Source organism: Penicillium diatomitis, assembly GCF_028827545.1.
Source record: "Penicillium diatomitis strain IBT 30728 chromosome Unknown utg000001l_segment0_segment0, whole genome shotgun sequence".
Lineage (NCBI taxonomy): Eukaryota > Fungi > Ascomycota > Eurotiomycetes > Eurotiales > Aspergillaceae > Penicillium > Penicillium diatomitis.
This window is the reverse complement of record NW_026623173.1, coordinates 1198756-1217854: the sequence shown is the minus strand read 5'-3', so window position 1 is coordinate 1217854 and position 19099 is coordinate 1198756. Positions and strand designations below refer to the sequence as shown.

Below are 19099 nucleotides of genomic sequence, written 5' to 3'. Positions count from 1 at the left end.
AGCGCTCTGTTTTTTAAGGTATCTGGGTAGAATTGGTGTATCTCTATACTTTGTGCCTGTTGTCCGTTTTGCGAGTAATACTTATGCGCTGCGGGGAATTGAAGTATCGAAGCATTCTGTTGTTGTAATTGAATCTGGGAAAACTCGCGCGCACTTTCCGATTTGATCTTGGTATATTTCTGGCTTTTCTAGGTACGGTCTAAAAATATATTGTATAGTATACGTCTTCTTTGAAGATTAAGCAGTGTCTGGATCTGTCTACAACGTATAATCAATAATCTATCCAACTTCTTGTGATGGAAGCTTGGGCCAGCTCCAGCGGGCGGTGGGCGCGTATGCAGGGTAGTGCTCTTCTGCTGACATAATCTTCATCTGGGCCGCTGGCCTCAGGCCTGAGGTGTCCCACATCCAGTCAGCTGCCCGCGATCTCCATGCATCATAATCGAGGAGCAAGTCGTGGAATACCGTGAATCTTCAATCTACAGCTTGACTTGCATTCACGGACGACCAAGAGCCCGACCGCTCACTATTCTTCTTGAGAGTGAAAAAGCTGGTGAATCTTCACGTTTATCGCAATTTGTCTACCATGTCCTCCGATACCACCGGCTCGCGGGTCGAGCTATACGACTCGGCCATGACGGTCCCTTCCGACTCGGAAAACTACGAGTCCCCATCGTCGCCTCCTTCCACATCAGGATCTCCAATGATTCTCTACAAGCCGCCCTCCGTTTGGGGTCTTCTTCGTGGCGCGGCGATCAATCTGTTCCTCCCGTTCGTGAACGGCCTCATGCTGGGCTTCGGCGAGCTCTTCGCTCATGAAGCGGCCTTCCGACTTGGATGGTCCAACACTAAGGTGAGTGCCTAAGATTGCCATGTCCCGCTTGAGAGCTCTGTACTCAAAAACGTTGTCCTTCCTTTAGATTTTCCCAGCGTACCGCAGAGCACATGCTGTAGGCCCTGGGGTGGAAGTTCGGGAACTTCCTTCAGAGCGCAGGCGGTACACGTCTGCCACGGGCCTGAACGATACCACTTCTCTCGAATAAATGAGCGACCGATATCCTCAACAGACAGTACCCTATATGTGTGTCTCTTTGCAGAGTCATCCTCCGGTTTGACCTTCGAGATCTGCACATCACCAACCAGGCACAAAACAAATAACCGAATCGGCACATGTTCATCCTGGGGGAAAATACCCGATGGCGAATTATCATTTGGCATATATGTGCATGTAAATAGACTGCTCAGCTGGCGTCTGGCGAATTTTCAATATTTCCATTTCATTGAACAGTGCTGAGCCCGAGACCTGGAGCGCAAAGTACGTACATGATCAGACCGTAAGGAAGATGTTTCAATCTCGCGATACACAAATCGGATTTAGATCCAGATCATGGACTCGGGAGATCCCCGACCAAGTGTGCCAGATTCATAAAAGCCATGTCTCATGACAACTTAGAATACTATGCTGCATCAACAAATGTACTCACTTCTTCTTTTCGTGCTGATAGAGTTCCAGTGAGTACTATCACCGCTATTCAACCCTAGCCGTCAATGACTCGGGCTCTCGGCCCTGGATGTTTACTGGGGTTGGCCTCCGCCCGGCAGAAAAAAGTCTCCGCAACAGGATGCGGCATGGTGACCATGGCCCGGCCCTTTGCGAATCAACATATTTATCCTCGCAATTTTGAACCTGTCACCAGCACAATGATGGGAGCTACAGGCCTGGGCGGGCCTAGCAAAGCCGCCGCTATGATGCGACAAAGGCTTGCTACTCAGCCTCGATCCATCCGATCCGTTCGTGATCCAAAAAAGGGCCCTTTTGTTCGGGATAGGGTATCATCAGCAACTAATCGCGTCTCCTCAACTAGATCTCGACTTTACGGCCGAAGCGCTTTCCCGGTCACCGTGGTCAATTGAATTTGACATCATCTGTAAACTCCTCATGGCGTTACACTGCTCTTGCTGCCGGTCCTGCTGCCGTTCGGTTCAATTCCACAACACCTACCCCGAGTCCTGCCCCCGTGGCCGAGTCAACAACCCCGATTGACCCATCCGACGTGGGCTTCGACATTTCCCAGCTTTCGGAGAAGATCGGCTACTTGAAGGAATTGGGGCTGGACTACGGCTGGGGTCCATCCTCAATGCTGCAATATGTCATTGAACACATCCATGTCTACACAGGGCTTCCCTGGTGGGCTAGTATCGTCAGTGCTGCCGTTCTTGTGCGTCTCGCGCTGTTCAAGCCAACGATGGCTGCCTCAGATACCGGCGCTCGTACCCACAATGCCCGCGCTATCATCGATCCTATCCGTCACGAGATGATGAAAGCCCGAATGGATGGACAGACGCATCAGATGCAGATCAAGCAAGCGGAGCTCAAGGAGATCCAGAACGCACATGGTATCAAGCCTATGAAAGCATTCATCCCCATGCTTCAAATTCCCCTGGGCTATGGTATCTTCCGTGTTGTCCGTGGTATGACGGCTCTGCCCGTACCGGGGCTGCTGAGTGAATCGGCATTGTGGTTGAACGACCTGACTGTGGCTGATCCGTACTATCTGATCCCGGTGATCAATGCCAGCTGTTTATATTTCACGCTCAAGGTATGTTGACAAAGTGCATCTCGCAAGTCGAATTCAGGACCTTTAATAGACATACTGACCGCGCGTGAACGAACCCCCCGATTATAGAGAGGTGGTGAGACTGGTACCATGGATATTCTCCAGACCTCTGCCGGCAAAGCACTCTTGATCGGTCTCCCCAGTGTTTCATTCGCCTTCATGGCCTTCCAGCCCGGTGCTTTGCAGCTCTATTTCCTGTCCACCGGTCTGCTTGGCCTGGCGCAAGCCTTCATCATCAACAACAACGCCTTCCGCAACGCCATGGGCATGGCGATCCCCAAGCGAGCCACACCGGCTCAAAACCTGACCAATCTCGAGCAGCTCCAAGCTCGTCTCGCCGAGCTCCAAAAGAACCCGGAAAAGTTCAGGCAACAAGGAGTCGAGGCCTCGGCCTCGGCCCCGGCCTCGGACGCCAGCGTCAGCACCATCGACCGTGTCCAAAAGAACATCTCCAACTGGAGCAACAAGGCCCGTCAGGAAGTGAGCGAAAAGTGGGGCGAGGTCAAGGGCAACACGACCAAGAACGCGGATGGGTCCGTCGCCGCCAAGCCTCGTCTGAGCGCGGAGGCTCAGCGCGCGGCCGAGAGATACGAACAAGAGGCACAGGCTCGGGAGGCGGCTTTGCGCGAGGAACGTAATCATGCTCGTCGGGCTGCTCATATGCGTGCTTTGGCTGCGGAGCGAGAGAAGGCCCAGAACATGTCGAAGAACTTCCAGTCCACTGGGCGGAAGACCCCGTCACGAAGAAAGTGAATGATTCTTTCCCTTCTTCTCTTCTGCATTAACCCTCCTTCATCTCCCTTTCTCAAATTATGTGTATAAACTGTACAACTACGGCGCCTGGATTTATGGCATTATGTTTGTCATGTACTACTGAATAAGATCTCAATTTCATCCGTTGCTATGGTCTGGTGATTACCTTTGTGAAAACAATGTAGACAGGAGAAATCGCCCGTATTTCCAATCTACTTGAATAGGCCAGGAAGAATTAAGATAATTGATGTTGAATATGGTATGTTTCAGCTGAACTTTTGCTGAAACTGCATACGCTTAACGTATGAAACGAGTAATTTGCACCTCAACTAAGAAATGCACTGGTAAGACCATTGCTTTCATGTCTACTCTTGGTGCAATGGAAAGAGTTTGTTCAAATAAAATCAAACCCAAGTCGCTCAATCATGACAGGACCCTCGAAATGTTGACTATCGAAAAATGCGCCGGCCTCCTACACTTCCAGAACTCCATGTGACAGAACCCTTCACACCGAGATTATCCATACTCAACCCCGAGAAACCGACACCTCCCCCTTCACCGTCTCGCTTGTATCGGCGGAGCGCCTCTCGCAAATGTGACGGGAGGAGCTGTCCACGATGAGGGTTGGGAGGTGGACGGAACTCTCGTTTAGGACGAGGGGGGGCCGGGCTTGGGGCGGAAATGGGAGGCGGCTTGGCGATGGATGGGGAGGGGGACACATGTGATGAGGTGGTAGTAGAAAGAGGCCCGGGAGAGGGAGTTGGCTTGTTGTGGTTCATGGGGGCAGAGGATAATCGGTTGTGGTCGTTGTCGGATGGCTCCTTTTTGATGTCATTCACCACGGAGCCTGGATTTGCCGCTGGTGCGGGTGTGCCTGATGGTGTCTGCGATGCTGCTTTGGCTCGTGCAGCTGCGGCGGCTGCGTCGGCTCTAGCTTGAGCTGCTCTCTCGGCGGCGGCTTCTTCAGCGTCAAAGGCAGCCCTGGCGGATGCATCGAAAGCGTCTGCCCATTCTGCCTGGACAGTTCGTGCCTTTTCAATCATTTCTCCGGCAAAGACCTTGGTAAAGCCGTTCACTGTAGTGACCACACTGGCCGGGACGGATTGGGATAGCGCATGATTGACAATTCGACGGAGAGACTCTTTTCGAAGCTTGGCTCGTTTGAAAAGATCATATCGCTCGGATTGCTGGGGATTGAAGGCGTCGACAAGAATGCTGTATTAAAAAAAAATGAAACAAAGGTCAGTCAAGGGCATGCCTCGGCAAAAGAAAAACATCGTCAGACGTCAGGAGAGTGCCAACATACGCCAGATTCTTCTTCTCGGCCTCTGTATCCGTGGTCCCTTCTTCCCTTCCTAACAGCTCCCCCTCATCATCATCCTCATCATCCTCGACATCATCAGCGCCTCCACCAGCACCTCCGGCTCCTCCGGGCCCCATCCCCCCCCGAACAGATCCCTCAGCATCCACCGACCCAAGCCGACCATCACCAGCGCGCGCACTCATCGCATCCTCTCGTTCCCTTTCGCGCTCCTTTTCAGCTTTGCTTTTTCGACCGCGCTTCTTTCCACGAGCAGCACCGGCGAAGACGCCGTCGGCACTGGCACCACCGATGCTCCCTGTGAAACTCCCTGTCACGCTGCCTGCATCGCTTGTTGGGCCGAAGCTACGATCGACACCGTCCAGACCATTTGGGAAGGAGGTCTGCCGGAGAGGGTGCATGCGGGCTTTTTTGCCCACGGGCTGTGAGGCGGAGGATGAGAGGGATGGTCGTTTGAGCGGGTTGGATGTGTTTGGGTATGGAGGTGGCGACGACATCGCTGCGTTCCAATGCTATGCCGAATTTGACGTAGACGTGAGAGGGAAACAAGTCAAGGATTGAAGGGTGAGAAGAGCTGGTAAGGCGAGCGATTGCGAATAATTCGTTTGAGCAACTGCTCGGGAATGCGACTTGCGCAAGCTGCGGATAATTCGTCCCAGTTGCGAAAAGTGGTGGTGTCGGGCGTTGAACAGTTGGGAGAATTGAGATTAATCCAGGTTTGAGATCCGCAAGTGATGTCGATCGATGCCTTCCACAGGGCCTGCCTATGAGAAAAATCCAGTCGTGATTAGATGTGTGTGCGCTGAACTTGTTGAAGACGCGATCAACCCTCAAATGTCCGGCGCCCGTCCACTGCGCCTTGGACACAGACCGCTTTCCCCAAATGGCAACTGAACGCTCAGCCGGAGACGCTATCAAGATAAGAAGCTTAACTGAACGAAGATGGCTTAAGTTGATAGATTATGACCCGGCAAAACATAGTCCGTGTCATGAGTTGCCAGACTTGCACAGATCAATTTATCCTCTACGTGTCGGTTTACGGGTAATGTGGAACTAGAGAAATCTGAGAATGGTAATCAAAATAATAATTGTTTATTCACAATGATTTTCATAAGAAAAAACACAATTAATAGTCAGCTTCAGCTGAGCGACTGGAATGAAAGGACGCTCGGAGCAGGGACATGCAATGATGCGCAAATTTGTAATGACAGCATAAATGACATTTCGCACAAGTGCAGATGGACGACATCAAAACTTCAGAACAAGACTGTGCAAGAGAGACTTCAAGAAATAAGACTCGAAGGTGGTCAAAGGGCCAGAACAGGCTCCAAATGACAGGAAGCAGCGAGGAAATTAGCAAAATGATTCGCATGCAAACAAGCCTCGTGGCTGGATGTAAATGGCTACCATTTTCAAAATTTCTCTCCGAGACGAGGCGCGCCTCCCTTCCAGTCATCCCGCTCATAGTAGCGGAAGACCAGATCATATCCGTTGAGATCGTGAACAATACGGTCAACACGACGGTAGCCCTCGATTTGCTCCATCTTCGGATTGCGTCGCATGGCCTGGCGCTGCGCATGAGCCTCGTTGAAGCCAGTCGCATCGTTAGCGAGGTCTTCGACCGAAGGCTTGGTCTCGAACAGAGTGATACTGAAGCGACCGGGCTTGAAGATTTCAACAACCTGCTGAATGATGTCGGCTGTGGTCTTGCCGTTCTGCGAGTGTGGCACATTGGTCTCAAAGGACGCATACGAGCACTGCGGCTCCGGAGTGACATGGACGGTGAAGTAGTGAGTAGGGGCGTTGCCGTCCGGGGCAGGCACCACACCGTTAGCCGAGAATCCGCATGGAGTGAACAGGTACGCATCGATGCGGGCATCGGGGAACTTGCTCTTCGGATAGACGTCCGACAGGCCACATGCGTCCGACACCACAGTGCCCAAGGCGTGACCCTCGGTGGTCAGCTCGGCGGGCAGAGCATCCGCGTCGAGGTCCTCGGGGTCGGAACCATTGTCGAACACGTCGAGGTGCTCATCGTCGACGTTGGACTTGCGGTGACGCTTTTGGGCCGTGGCCGTGGCGTGTTCCAGGTAGAACTGCTTGGCGTTCTCCTCGTCCAAGTCGGTCATGAGAACCTCGAGAGTCTCATCGTGTTCGTCACAGTCGGAAATCGACGCAGGGCGGGGGAAACTGAGGACCTTTGTCTCCGTTTCGGCGAAGGTACCATCTTCTTCCTCCTTCGGGGTGGCGGGAGGAGTGAGCATGGTGTGAGGCTCCGTCAGATAGAGATACCAATGCTCGCCGTTCATCTTGCCAATCATGTAGGCACTACCGTTCTGGAACAATTTGTCCATGTTGCGAACCTCATCGCGCCAGCTGCGGTGAGGCCCCCGTTGGCGGTCCGGGAACAAGTAATTCTTCCGGCTATAAAAGACGCGGTATGGCGCCGCCGCAACAGAGATGCCGCGCGATGGCGGGGCCGTCGCACGGGGAAAGCCTGCGAAAAGAGCGGCGATCTCCAAGATGCGAGGAAGGCCCGACAGGAGGGTGGTGGTGCCACAAGTCTTGAGAATCAGCTTGTGGGGCCAGACGAACATGCTGGACTCGGACAGGAGGTAGGCGTCCACATCCTCAGAGGAGACGACCGACAGAACTTGGCAGTTGACCAGGTCCAGCATGTCCTTCCAGATCTCGCCGGGCACCTTCTTCAGGCCTTCCGGACCGGCAGCGCCAAGCTCGCTGGCAGAGGGGGCAAACCAGACCTCGAGTAATTTCTCCGGACCTGGAGAAAGAAGATAATTGTCAGAGGTATGCCCGAGCCACATGAACACAAGAGGGAGCTGTCATCTTACCTTCAAAGGCATTGCTAGAGTCGAGGTCTTGGGTAGCCTCATAGTTGATGGTCAAAGACGGAGTCCCCGCAAAAGACGACGGGGACTGCGTGTAGTTCTTCGGAATACCGACGTAAACCATATCCGTGAATTGATGCAGCCGGAGCTGATGACAAACTTGATCAGAGAACGGGGGTCGAAGATGGTCACAGTGTAGTAGAAAAAAAGTAGACGTCGGACCGCCCTGGGAGTTGGTTGACAAAGAGACAGAAGGGCTTTAGAAGCACTGTCTACTTACCCAGACGAACAAGGGGGCGATGCCCGTCTGAGAAGAGAAGGCCCTGAGGGGATTGAGAAAGCTGGCTGGCAGGCCAGGCGAATAGATAGGCTAGTAGACCTGGGAGAGGGGGGGTCGCTAGGGTGGTCGAAAGGCGAACGAGAGGAGCGAAATGTTACAGAGAATTGTGACTGTCAGTCCGGTACCCTCGTGCTGGAAGATACCGATACCGATGAAAGTATCGGGTCTAGCAGACGAGAGTATCTGCTTTAGGAAGAATGAGGTTTGAAGAGGCGGCGGAGCTGGGCGACGACGTGAGTCGTGCTATCGGGGCCTGGAAGTAGAGGACAGGTTAGTATGAAGTTGTATCTGAGTTCGCGCAAAGGTGGAGTCCATGAGGATGCGAAGAATAGACGGAAGTGAGCAACCGAGCTAGTTCACTCTGCGATTGTGATGCGCCAGCGCGAAGAACAGTCACACTGATGGGTAAAGTGAGGAGAGAGAGGAAGGAAGGAAGGATAGAACAGCAAAAAAAAAAAAAAAAAAAAAGAAAAACAAAAGAGAAGAATCGAGGTGAGTCCAATGTCTGCGTGGATCTTACTGCCCTCTCCTCTGTGAGGGGTACCGAAGAGGAAGGGAAACGAAGCCAAAACAACAGAACCGCAGCCACACATACTTTGCAGGCTTGGAGAGAAATCGCAGAAGATCCTTCGGGCTCATTAAAGGCGGGAAAGATAGTTCGGCTTCTTTAACAGAGCACGATGTCGCGCGAGGCCACAGTCGTGAACATGAGAGGAGGGGTAGTCAAAAGGCAGAAAGAAAAAAACGAGGTTTCGGTTTGGCACTGACGGAATCGGCTTTGGAGGGGAGGGAGAGTCCAACTGCGCCTCGGGAGTTGCAATTGACTGCCCTGTGGGCGATGAGACAGAGAGGAAAGCGTGTTTGGAAAAGCGAGAAACAGCGCGGTTGAATTTCTCTTGACAGCTGGTGGGCAGTGAACAAGGCCTCGCGCGGAGCAGAGGAGAGAAACGATGGGTGGGCAGGAAAAAGATTTGCCGTAACGGGCGGACACTTGAGGTGAGCGATTTTGTCTGTGGGCCCGAGAGCTGGTGGGGCGCAGGCGGATCAAAATCTCTGACATCAGGGAAGACGACTTGGGCAGGGCATGCGCTACGGAGTACGCAGTACGGAGAACGGGGGTTACGGTCTGGATGGAGGTACCACTGCAGCAGTGCAGTACTACTGTAGTCGCTATGGAAGTAGAGTAAGGTTATTAGCGGTACGACCTGAAGTAGACTCCCTACTACCTATTACCTAGTAGTAGGGCCAATACTAGCAGCACAGTAGTAGGGAACTGTGAACAACTGGATTCACCACTTCCAATTTCCTCATCGTCTTGTTCTCCCTTGTTTTTTGGGGTAACATCACCATTTCCAGGCTCTACACAACCTCGGTGAAGTCGATTCGGCAAGGAACAGTTCATTAACAGTACATCGTAGTACAGAACTACAAAACTCCCATTGACATTACAGCCACCGGAGTTCATCATGGGCGAGGCCAACGATGCAATCCAATCTGCACTACTCTCGAACCCGATACTCGAGTCATCTTGGAGGCGGAGCAAAAGAAAAGAAAAGCGTGAAAGAACAAGCGCATCGAGAATCTTGGCGCACGCGAGCGGACGGCCCAAGATGCCTGATCCGGGGCCAGTACGCCCAGGTCAATCAGGTCAGTGTACCTGCTCGGTACTCGGTAGTGCGGGATCAGCCCCGGTCGGGCACCGACGCTTCGACGGCGGTGCTCTACGACGACCTTGAAAAAGTCCATAACGAAGGGAACCTGTACCTGACCTTACGTATGCGGCAGCGGTGCACTGCATCAGTGCATGTTCTTCGGGGTGTTGGTGGTGGTCGGGAACTTGGAGGTACTCGTGTCGTCACATTGCAGTACATACTGTCAAAGGTACACACGAGTAGTTGCCCATCCAGGGCCGAGTTGTTCCCTGCACGTCACAGAAGAACTCGAATCGATCCAACCGCGGGGGAACTCCAGGAAACCTTATGCGGGTAGGTCACATGACCGGGCTGGAACTCGATCGCTCCAGGCCGAAGGGCTCTAGTTCCATACTGAATATCAATACAGTGATTATTGAATAGTGAATAGTGAATCCTCACTACTCAGTGAGTCGATTTCTATTCGGCATCAGGCACTGGGCAGGTAGGCAGAGAACTACTTATAGGTCAGTCTACATCAGATCTACAGCAGGCAGCGATCTTCGTCAGAGTAAGAACTGAGTACGCATTTATTCCTATGCAGTGTCATGCTCCGAAGTACGTCAGATCTCAATAGCATCACGTGGTAAACCTGAATCAATATCATCCCATTTCCTCCATCCCCCAAGAACGCCCCGCTCGTAACGCCATGGCAATCCAAAACGATCATCGCAATGCCATGCCGATGCAGTATGGGAAAGAAAAGGAAAAAAAAAAGAACGATCCCAAAGACGCAGAGAAGGAAAAAACCCAGCGCATCAAAGTCGGAATGGCCCCTCAACCCACAACCAACCCAAACTGCTACGATTGCAAAAGCATGTGGGCCAGTTGAACTTCATTGGCGTCGGCAATCTTCGAGGCCAACAGACCGCCAATCTTCTCTGTGAGCATGCCTCGCATGTCGTCGGAGATGGTCTCAGCGTGACCGTTGGACAGGGCAGGCTGAGCGTCACGCAGAGAAGCCAGAACCCCGAGGAGCACGCTCAACACGCGCTCGGCGGCCGGACGACGTGCGCTGTCGTCGAGGCCATCCCCTAGAAGTTTGGAGTAATCCTTCAGGTTAGGGATGACCAGCACGCGGATCACTTCAGCCCCACCCACAGCCTGTAATCCAATCACGGCACCATAATGTGCCCCAAACGGCTTGGAAGGATCGAGGAAGCTCTTCAAGCAGGAACGCACTAGGCGAGGCTTGAGCATGTGTGAAGAGTGGGAGTATTTCTTCGCAATCAACCCGAGCAGCGAGGCTGCCAGATCCCGAAGAGCAAACTGCTCGGAAAGATCATTGGCACCACCCAACGATCGGCCGACGAGACAGGTGAGAATCGAGGGGACGAGAGAGGCAATCTGAAACAAACACATCAGTGGACAGGACACAAGTTCCACGCGCGGGAATACTCACGTAGGGATCGACGTAGAGAGAAGTGTTTTGCACGAGAGCCTCGGCCATGTGCATCACCTGTGTAAGAACAAAAATGTCTTTCAGGGTGTGCGTGACCTTCTCCGCGATGAATTGCACAAAGTATGGCACCAACTGATGAAGGCCTGGGTCGTCTCGTAGACTGGCATAGGCCGAAGTCCGGTACTCCTCGCTCGTCTCGTCCAAGAACGCGCTGCAGACCTTTTCAAAGTAGAGCTGCAGCTCCTTTGAAAGCACATGCTTGACCGTGGGCTTCACCGAAACATCGCCGCTACCACTCATGGCTGCCAAGGTAGAATTGGCGTTGGGTCCCTTGGAGACCAGCTCAAGGTTGCGCGACTCGGCGGCGGTCGGGTTCTGAGGAATGGAAGGCTGAACGCCTTCGACGGCGAGCCAGTGCCCTAGATAGCCAAGAACAAGACTGGTTAGAATCTTACTTTGAGAAAGACTGCGTGATGATCCGGTAAGAGCATACCGGTAAAAGTGACTTCACGGGGAACTTTGGGCAAAGGCGCATTGATCAGTTTCTCAAAGTCCACTTCCTCATCTTCCACGTAGAAAAGCGGTTGGCCGGGACCAAGCGAAGCCTCTCCAAATCGCAGAGGGCGGAGAGACTCGTAACCATAGAGCGGCTCCACGTCCAAGTTCCTCAGAGCGTTGGAAATATCCGAGGTCGTCAGGAGAGTGCGCTTGCCGTGGCGCATGCACTTGAGTGCTTCCTCAAGCACTTGCGCAACCCGGTATTCGACATCACGCGCCAAATTCTCTGTCACGTCGTGATTGAGATTCGTGATACCGACCGACTCTGCAACATCGCGAATGTTGTCAGGATTCCAGACGGACATCGTGGAATGGTGGGATGTGAGGTGAAGTCGCGATCAGCGGTGGAGAGGAATCTAATCTGAGAAGAGGGACGGGTGCGCGAAGGTCGACGATTGGAGGTGAGAACAGAGAGGGTCACTGCTCAAAGCGCAGGGTCGCATGCTCCGGTTTCACCGACGCGAAAAAAAAGCTGGTCAAGGCAGGTATGCACTCTTTTCCAAATAGCGATGCTCTTGATTAAATGAGATTCAAAGTTGATGGGGTGAGAGACTATGAGGCACTGGCAGAATGCGAGGGCAAGTGATGCTGCGCAAATGGCAATCACGGGTAGCCGTAGGAGGTTGAGTCTCGTAGTCGTACTTGATCCTCACAAGGGCTCATATGATTTTGTCGCCGCCATCACAACTTAGGGGAGAGTTTTTCGGATCTTTACGTCTGACTGATCATGCATTACGGCAAATAGCAAGGGAGCTGGTGTCACGAACTTTTTATTAAGAATATGCCGAATTTAGTCATTAAAAAGTGGCCTATTGCCTTGGTAAAAGTAGAGAGGGCCCATTGGCGTTCCTCTGTGCTATGGGTATCATGTAAAAGGAGACAATAAGAAATTGAGTAAGCCAGGATGCCCCTCATTCACTTGGCCACCTCGCTCACAGGCTTCTCCTCCTCCGTCACGGCGGCATCCTTGGTCAGTACCTCAGGCATGGCCGGCTGGGCACTGACGGGGGCAGTGGCCTCTTCGGCGACAGGCTGCTCAACCTTCTCGGGGACGGCGGGCGCAACCACATCAGATGAGGCCTGAGTAGGCTGGCTCTCACTCTGGGCCGCCTCAGGCTCCACCTCATCCTCAACCAACTGCACAGTGCGTGCCCCCTCCCTGAGCTCGGCGCCCTTTCCGCCGTAGGTCTTGGGGATCTGATCTCCAATGGCCGAGGGGAACTCACGGGCAAGGTTGGCTCCGTTAGCGATGGGGTGGAACTTGCGGGTTGTGTTCCGGCTGAGGAAAAGCTTCATGGCGGAGAACATCCAACCCATAATGGACGGGACGTTGACGAAGAACTTCTCGCGCAAGAGCTCCGGGTAGGCAGTCGAGAAGACCTCGATGGTCTGCTTGGTCGCAGCGCGTACGACGGGATCCATGCGCAAGAACTTGACGTGCAGGTAGTCGTGGACCTGAATCATCTGGTAATGGTCCTTCTTGCCGTCGTAGTCAATGACCTCGGTGGCATCCTTCATCTTCAAGTCCTGCACGGCCATCTCCATCAGAGCAGCACGCCATTTGACAAATCTGGATTGAGTGTCAGCTTGCCCTCTCCTTGATTTCCCCTCCGCGACCACAGGGAGATGGACGAGGTGTCTAAAACACCGTGTTCACTTACTCGTTCGAGTCTCCAAAGGTTTTCTTGACATCCTTGACAGCGCCGTAAATGTTCCAGGTGAAGACCAGAGGACGGCCGTCCTGTTCATATGTGGTCAGGTAGCCCAGGCCGTCATACTTGGCAGCACTGTAACGGCCGGACTCGACCAGTGCAATGGGGTTGATCTCCTTGCGCCATTCCAGGGCCTTGCGCAACTGATCCTGGGCCGCCTGCACATTGCCCTCGTTGGCACGGAGAAACTTGATCAGCACATTCACGGTGGGCACGTCCTCGTGATTCTTGAGGACCACACCCCACATCTCTTGGTGTCCCGTCTCCGTCAGGATCTGAGGCAGCTGTTCGAAGAACTGGGTCAGGCCGGCGATCTTGGTCAGGTATTCGGGCTGTTCCTCGACCGAAGGCTCCTGGGGCGTGGCCCCATCAGGGACATGAGCAGCGGGATTGATTGCAGCCGCAGCTGGGAGAGCGGCAGCATCATTGACAGTCTCACAATGCTCAACAGGAGTCTCTTCCGTGGGCTGAACCACTTGAGGCTCGGCTTCTGTCGGGGTGACGGTCTCGGTGGGTGCCGCGGCGGGAGCGGCCGCCGACTGGTCGCTAGCTGGAAGAACTTCGGGAGCTAAAGCTACAGCCTCATCGCGCTTGACGAGTTCGGCCGCTGGAGCTTGTTCAGTGGTGTTGAGGTCAGCCATGGGGGCAGAATTGTTGTTTTCAAAGTATCCTTGAGCTGTGGGCAAGTGAGAGAGGAAAAAGGTGATGAAGAATGGATAAAAGAAAAAACCAAGTTCAGGGGGGGAGGAGAGAAGGGAAAAAGAGCAATCGCGATGCAGGGGCTCGCGGAGTTGTCGAGTCGGCCGTAACCATAGGTCGATTTTAGAGTCGGGCCAGATGCCCCCACCCGCCATCCTGAAGAGGCGGGCATCTGAAACTCCAGAACGGAGCGATGCATTTGATCAAGGAGAACAATCGATCAGATCGATTCCTGGCCGAGAAGAGACTATCTGACTCGAACGATTATCTAGTTCCGGTGCAAAGATTTCGGAGGTCATTATATCTATTCGCCGCCGAAAGATCACCCGGCTATGAGGCAGCTCCATATCTCAAGGCTTCGGAGACGCGGACTGATTCATTGAGCTGCCGGATCTGAACATAAACAATCTCAAATTCAGCCCAGCCCAGCAGCTACCCAGAAAGCACCGCCGAGTGTCGGAAGTGGCTTAACTCCAGGCCAAATGACAATACCCATCCACACATCCCAGTCTGCTGGACAAGCGGCGAGGCAATGCACATACGGTCCGCATAGCAGACTCGTCGGTTGAGAGCGAGGGAAGTCCAGCCCTTTGCATCAATCAAGCCAGCGTGTCGTGTTGGACTGGGATTGTGTCCCTCATCCAATGGCCCGGTCCATCGGGTAGAATCGATGCTGGTCACAGGGGAAGCGGATCCATTATTGTGATCCTTCATATCTTCCTTAAATGCGGTCAGTCGCTCTGCGGCATGCGCCGATGTACGTGTATTTGCACTCTACTGATCATTGATCAAGGCCGTAGGTTCGGTGAATGATCTTCAACTTGTGGAGAAACTGCGAATGAATGCTAAAGTGAAGAGTCAATAGGGAAACCCAGGCTATATCGTACACCACCTTTTATGAATCTTCTGCCTGGTCCTACCACTGTGACCTAGCAGCTAACTCGGCAAGAGGATGAAGCTCCCACCAATCTATATCTTGCTGGGTTGTGGATCACTGGATAGTGGATAGTGATACATTCAATTGTGAATCAATGTTGCATGAACGTACTATTAATGGCCATTAGGAACTCAGTATGATCCCTCGCAAATAAGTACAGGGCACCGGTCGAAGAGTCGCATACCCGATTCACTTGAAATGGCCATGTCTGAGGCACCAGCCCTACCTCACTAGCGAGTCTGACTGGTACTACAAGTACACATGTCTCGACCTCCACATGGCATGAAACGGGCATCATTATCGCGGAGCTGCTACTGCAATTTAGATCTCAATCTTAGAGACCAGAAGGATTCGCGAAGCTCGAGCTAATACAACCTTTCCAGCCGGATTTGGAGCATGCCCCATACGTCTACTTGCACAGTAAATTATCATGAGATTTCATCGATTTCAGGGGTATACCTGACACGCCCGCCCAGCGTACTATCACTGGTGATGCGGGACTCCAAGGCCGCCGTCTGAGCGGTCTAAGTGTGCCCGCCATATGCATTTAGAAGCAAGGACTGCTGAATTATTTGGCCATATGCAAGCAGGAACCCCATATATGTGGTAAACATGCCATGCCGACTTCCTGATTGGGAATATATCACCAGCGAGACTAGACTCCGGTCGGGGGTGAAAGGAGGTAAACGAATATACAATTTGGCCCTTGAACTCTTCAGGGCATCCTATTGATCTGCCTATCTCCTTCTTTCTGCATGACTTGGACCATACCTTCACACTTCAAAGTTCCCAGTCCCTACGACGGAAGCCATATCTGAGATATTCTGTTCCGACCCAGCAAATTCTTTTAATCATACCCACTCTACCTAGCCTCAAACAGGCATAGCCCATCCACCACCCATCCCACTAACTCAATAGAGTTAGCCCAGAGAACATTCATCGAAGACCCTACCTCGGTACCTTATACCTGGTAACTAACATGATGGAGTTGCCTAAATTTCCACAGCCCCACCCTCCTAAATGGAAATGAGTCACAATTCTTCAACAACAAAGCAAGCTGGCGCATAGGAAGCGCGTCGGGCTCATAACCCGAAGGTACCTGGATCGAAACCAGGGCTTGCTATTTTTGTGTCTTGTTTTTTTTTTCTTCCTCTTGTCCACGATGTCTCCTTGTTATTTCTTGCGTGCTTCCAGCAAAGTCTCGTTTCCTCTTGCTTTGGATACCAAGACTGAACACACTGCAATTGACTGCGCGTGAGTCAAATGCTTTTATCTTTCTGAGCAGAGTTGCGGACTAATAGTACGCAATCAGCTTCGCCCAAAAGGCAATATTGAGATGCCAATAATCAGGGGGACCAAATCTACTAAAGTGAGAACCACGTAGTAGCAGGTTTATGGAATGACAGGTTCCATGAATAGGTACGTATACTGCTCAGTGTCTTGAGACCTTGTCGAACTCCAAAGAGCTGTGCTCACGAGCGGCGGACAAGAAAGGCGGGGGAAACCGCACCACTTGAAAGATACTGACGGTCAAATGCTACCAAGCATACTGATACTGATCAAGGCTTCTTGAACCTACTATATTTATATATGATTTGTCATGGTTGAGTCCTCAGAGACTAATTATCAACCCCCCAAAAAAGAGACCATATGGGTAGACTGAGAGAATAAATGGATGGGGTTCAATCTTAGATAAGAAATACCCGACATGAGAAGCAGGCCGCTGGGGAATATGCAAATTGACCGGAATGAAAGAAAATCAAGTAGGAAAAATAGGGCACCTGTAGAAGCACAGCTGAAAGGACAGTTGAACAGGCACTAGATCACCCCGCAATACTCAATACCCTCAGGCGGTCAGGCGGAATGAGTAAGTGCGAAAGGCCGATCGAGAAGCAAGTAGAAGAAAAGCAAATGCTGGGGAACGTGTTGACTCGGTTGGCTTTGCAGAGCTTATTGTCCGCCGTTTTGGAATTTTCCAGGGATGCTAGGAACAGCAGGCGCGGCACCGGGCACAGTCGCATCTTCCTCCTCATCCATCTCATCTTCATCAAGTTCCTCGGGATGCCTGGAAGATATCAGAATTAGTTATGGGGCCATACAATCTCGGGATTCGGCGTCATCCCAGTTACGCATCGTTCTTGACTTACGCGAGTAACTCCTTGATATTGCGCATCTCATAGTGTTTCTTCCGATGCTCCTCAAATTGGCGGTGTTTCTCCTTTGCCTCTTCGGTAGAAATGAGATCGCCCTCTGCCGCAGTCTCATCCCCATTGTTGTCAGGCTCAACCACAACATGCTTGTCACTCTTGTGTGACTCCGTACTCATACTCCGCTCGCGGTAGATCCGAGGGGCCGCGCCTTCCTGGGCACCGGGGTTCTCTTCCGCCTCACCCAGCTCGAGGTCTGGAATGTCGTCCTCCGAAACGCCCTTCTTGTGGTGACCTCCACGAGTGGTCTTGTCGAGTTCATCAACCACTAAATCTTGCGCGTCGATCAATCTTTCTTGAGCCTCTTCCATCTCAATTTCCTCCTCATCCTCAGCTGGGTCATAGTGCGGAGCGTAGGGCGTCTTGGGCTCATCGATCTTCATCTTCGCAGTGCGCTCCTGCTCCGTGAGATAGAGATTCGCCTCGTCCCATTTCAGACGAGGCTCGTTTTCGTCATGCTGAATGACTTGCGATTGCCGACGTAGATCTGAGCCCGACCGCGCGGTCGAGGACCGTCGACGGCCCGCATTCACCAAAGTGTTCTGGAGTGTCAACTCCTTGGTGTCGCCGGTCTCAGCCAGAGGGGAAATGCTCGGCCGCGCCGCTGGAGCGGGCGCAGACACCGGGGCAATTTGGAAAGAGTTGTGATTCTTGAGAATACCTATATAGGGAGGTCGACAATGCTCGATTAGCAAGTTGACCGGATTTGGGCGCTGAACCTCCCTCTACCCCGCTCCTGGTATTCTATTTTTCTCTGCTCTCTTGTGACGAGGAGACTCACCTTTAGGTCTAATATGCACATCGTCGGTGCTTCGAGCCTTTGCAGGCATACTTGGCGCGGTCGTCATGATCGGTGAGAAAATGTGAAGCGCACAGAGACGCGGCGAGAGACTTGATCAAGTGAAGGTTGTTGTGAAGGTTGGTTTCGTTGGAGGGGTAAAATCGCACGGGATGGCTATAAGGCGGGTCTTTTCAATTTTGACCAGGCCCGGCGTTTGAGAGCAAAGGAGTTGAGTTTTGCGACGTCGTGAGACCCTTGAAAGTTGATGTTCGGCCGATGACAAGAGATATGTGAAAATGAAGATCAGCCGTGACTGTTCACTGTCAGCTGCGAGAGTTGAAGACGTGCAGATGGTGAGGGCACGTGGGGTTTGATGACGTCGGGCTTGGCGCCTGACGTCTTCCCGCAGAACTGAAGTACACTTTTGACCCCAGCAGTGAAGCAAGCTGGACATCGACAGAGGATCAGTGCCACCAGTTCCCTATTAGGCTTTATACATTGGGTTACGAGTCAGGTTGCATGCTGGGGAAGAAGTACCCACTCTAGATCTCTTGACTCACGTTCCCACCAGGGGATGACACGCGCCGATCTCCATCTATATATATGTCCCGGGCACTTGACCCGGTCTGCAATTTGCAACCCGGGTAAGGAAGCCGGAATCGTGAGCCGATACCTACTTAGCTGCTCATGGGGACCAGAAGCAGGATGATTCAGAATGTTAGATCGGAAGGACTGGCATGGTTTCAGTTCCGAGTTACATCCTCACAGTGATAAGGACTCCCCCTACACCTTAGTTCCCACTGCACAGTGCATACTGATGGCCTGGGGAAGCTTCGTTGATATCTGCGTAGGTTAGGTCTGCATCCCGTTTTTATTTATATATTCATATATTTAATTACCACTTGGAAGCTTATAGGAGTCTCAAGTCTGCAGTGGGTACCGTATATAGTATATGCCATTTCGCTATGTACTTCAGAAGGTATAATGGTCGGGATTCAATGTCGCGTTTTGGAGAGGTGCCTTTAAGTAACCCGACCGTGCATCTCCCTCCGACTTACCTGCCCGCTGCCTTGTCAACAACCCGAACACGACAGCCGGGCCGGAGGCTGATTTTAGGTAGCTTACCCAGCGACATGAGTAGATGAGATATACCTTGTTTGCCCAGATCATCACTTTCCTGGTTCTCCTGAGCGTCCACGAAATCATCCACTTGGATTCAAAGAAGAATAAA

The 19099-nt window shown here is 52.4% G+C and overlaps 7 protein-coding genes across 7 annotated transcripts; 2 read left to right on the top strand and 5 right to left on the bottom strand.

Moving 5' to 3' along the window:
• Window positions 1–586: 586 nt before the first annotated feature.
• Window positions 587–1043, top strand: N7539_000359 (TOM13-domain-containing protein; the record flags this gene model as incomplete). Its single annotated transcript, XM_056929963.1, has 2 exons — window positions 587–853; window positions 921–1043. 2 exons carry the CDS (start codon window positions 587–589, stop codon window positions 1041–1043), a joined length of 390 nt encoding a protein of 129 aa, XP_056794256.1.
• Window positions 1044–1701: 658 nt separating this feature from the next.
• On the top strand, window positions 1702–3371 carry N7539_000358 (membrane insertase OXA1; the record flags this gene model as incomplete). Its single annotated transcript, XM_056929962.1, has 3 exons — window positions 1702–1791; window positions 1866–2600; window positions 2688–3371. The coding sequence occupies 3 exons, from the start codon at window positions 1702–1704 to the stop codon at window positions 3369–3371; spliced, it is 1509 nt and encodes a 502-aa protein (XP_056794255.1).
• A 449-nt stretch (window positions 3372–3820) lies between these two features.
• On the bottom strand, window positions 3821–5189 carry N7539_000357 (transcription initiation factor TFIID subunit 11 family protein; the record flags this gene model as incomplete). The annotated part of the gene is made up of 2 exons (XM_056929961.1): window positions 3821–4586; window positions 4678–5189. 2 exons carry the CDS (start codon window positions 5187–5189, stop codon window positions 3821–3823), a joined length of 1278 nt encoding a protein of 425 aa, XP_056794254.1.
• Window positions 5190–6104: 915 nt separating this feature from the next.
• Window positions 6105–7665, bottom strand: N7539_000356 (adenosylmethionine decarboxylase SPE2; the record flags this gene model as incomplete). The annotated part of the gene is made up of 2 exons (XM_056929960.1): window positions 6105–7474; window positions 7545–7665. The coding sequence occupies 2 exons, from the start codon at window positions 7663–7665 to the stop codon at window positions 6105–6107; spliced, it is 1491 nt and encodes a 496-aa protein (XP_056794253.1).
• A 2708-nt stretch (window positions 7666–10373) lies between these two features.
• N7539_000355 (TATA-binding protein-associated factor TAF6) lies at window positions 10374–11837 on the bottom strand (the record flags this gene model as incomplete). Its single annotated transcript, XM_056929959.1, has 3 exons — window positions 10374–10919; window positions 10975–11393; window positions 11468–11837. 3 exons carry the CDS (start codon window positions 11835–11837, stop codon window positions 10374–10376), a joined length of 1335 nt encoding a protein of 444 aa, XP_056794252.1.
• Window positions 11838–12447: 610 nt separating this feature from the next.
• Window positions 12448–13885, bottom strand: sfh5 (CRAL/TRIO domain protein; the record flags this gene model as incomplete). Its single annotated transcript, XM_056929958.1, has 2 exons — window positions 12448–13102; window positions 13194–13885. 2 exons carry the CDS (start codon window positions 13883–13885, stop codon window positions 12448–12450), a joined length of 1347 nt encoding a protein of 448 aa, XP_056794251.1.
• A 2945-nt stretch (window positions 13886–16830) lies between these two features.
• Window positions 16831–17935, bottom strand: N7539_000353 (PP1-complex regulatory subunit GLC8; the record flags this gene model as incomplete). The annotated part of the gene is made up of 3 exons (XM_056929957.1): window positions 16831–16945; window positions 17028–17748; window positions 17869–17935. 3 exons carry the CDS (start codon window positions 17933–17935, stop codon window positions 16831–16833), a joined length of 903 nt encoding a protein of 300 aa, XP_056794250.1.
• Between the last annotated feature and the right edge of the window lie 1164 nt (window positions 17936–19099).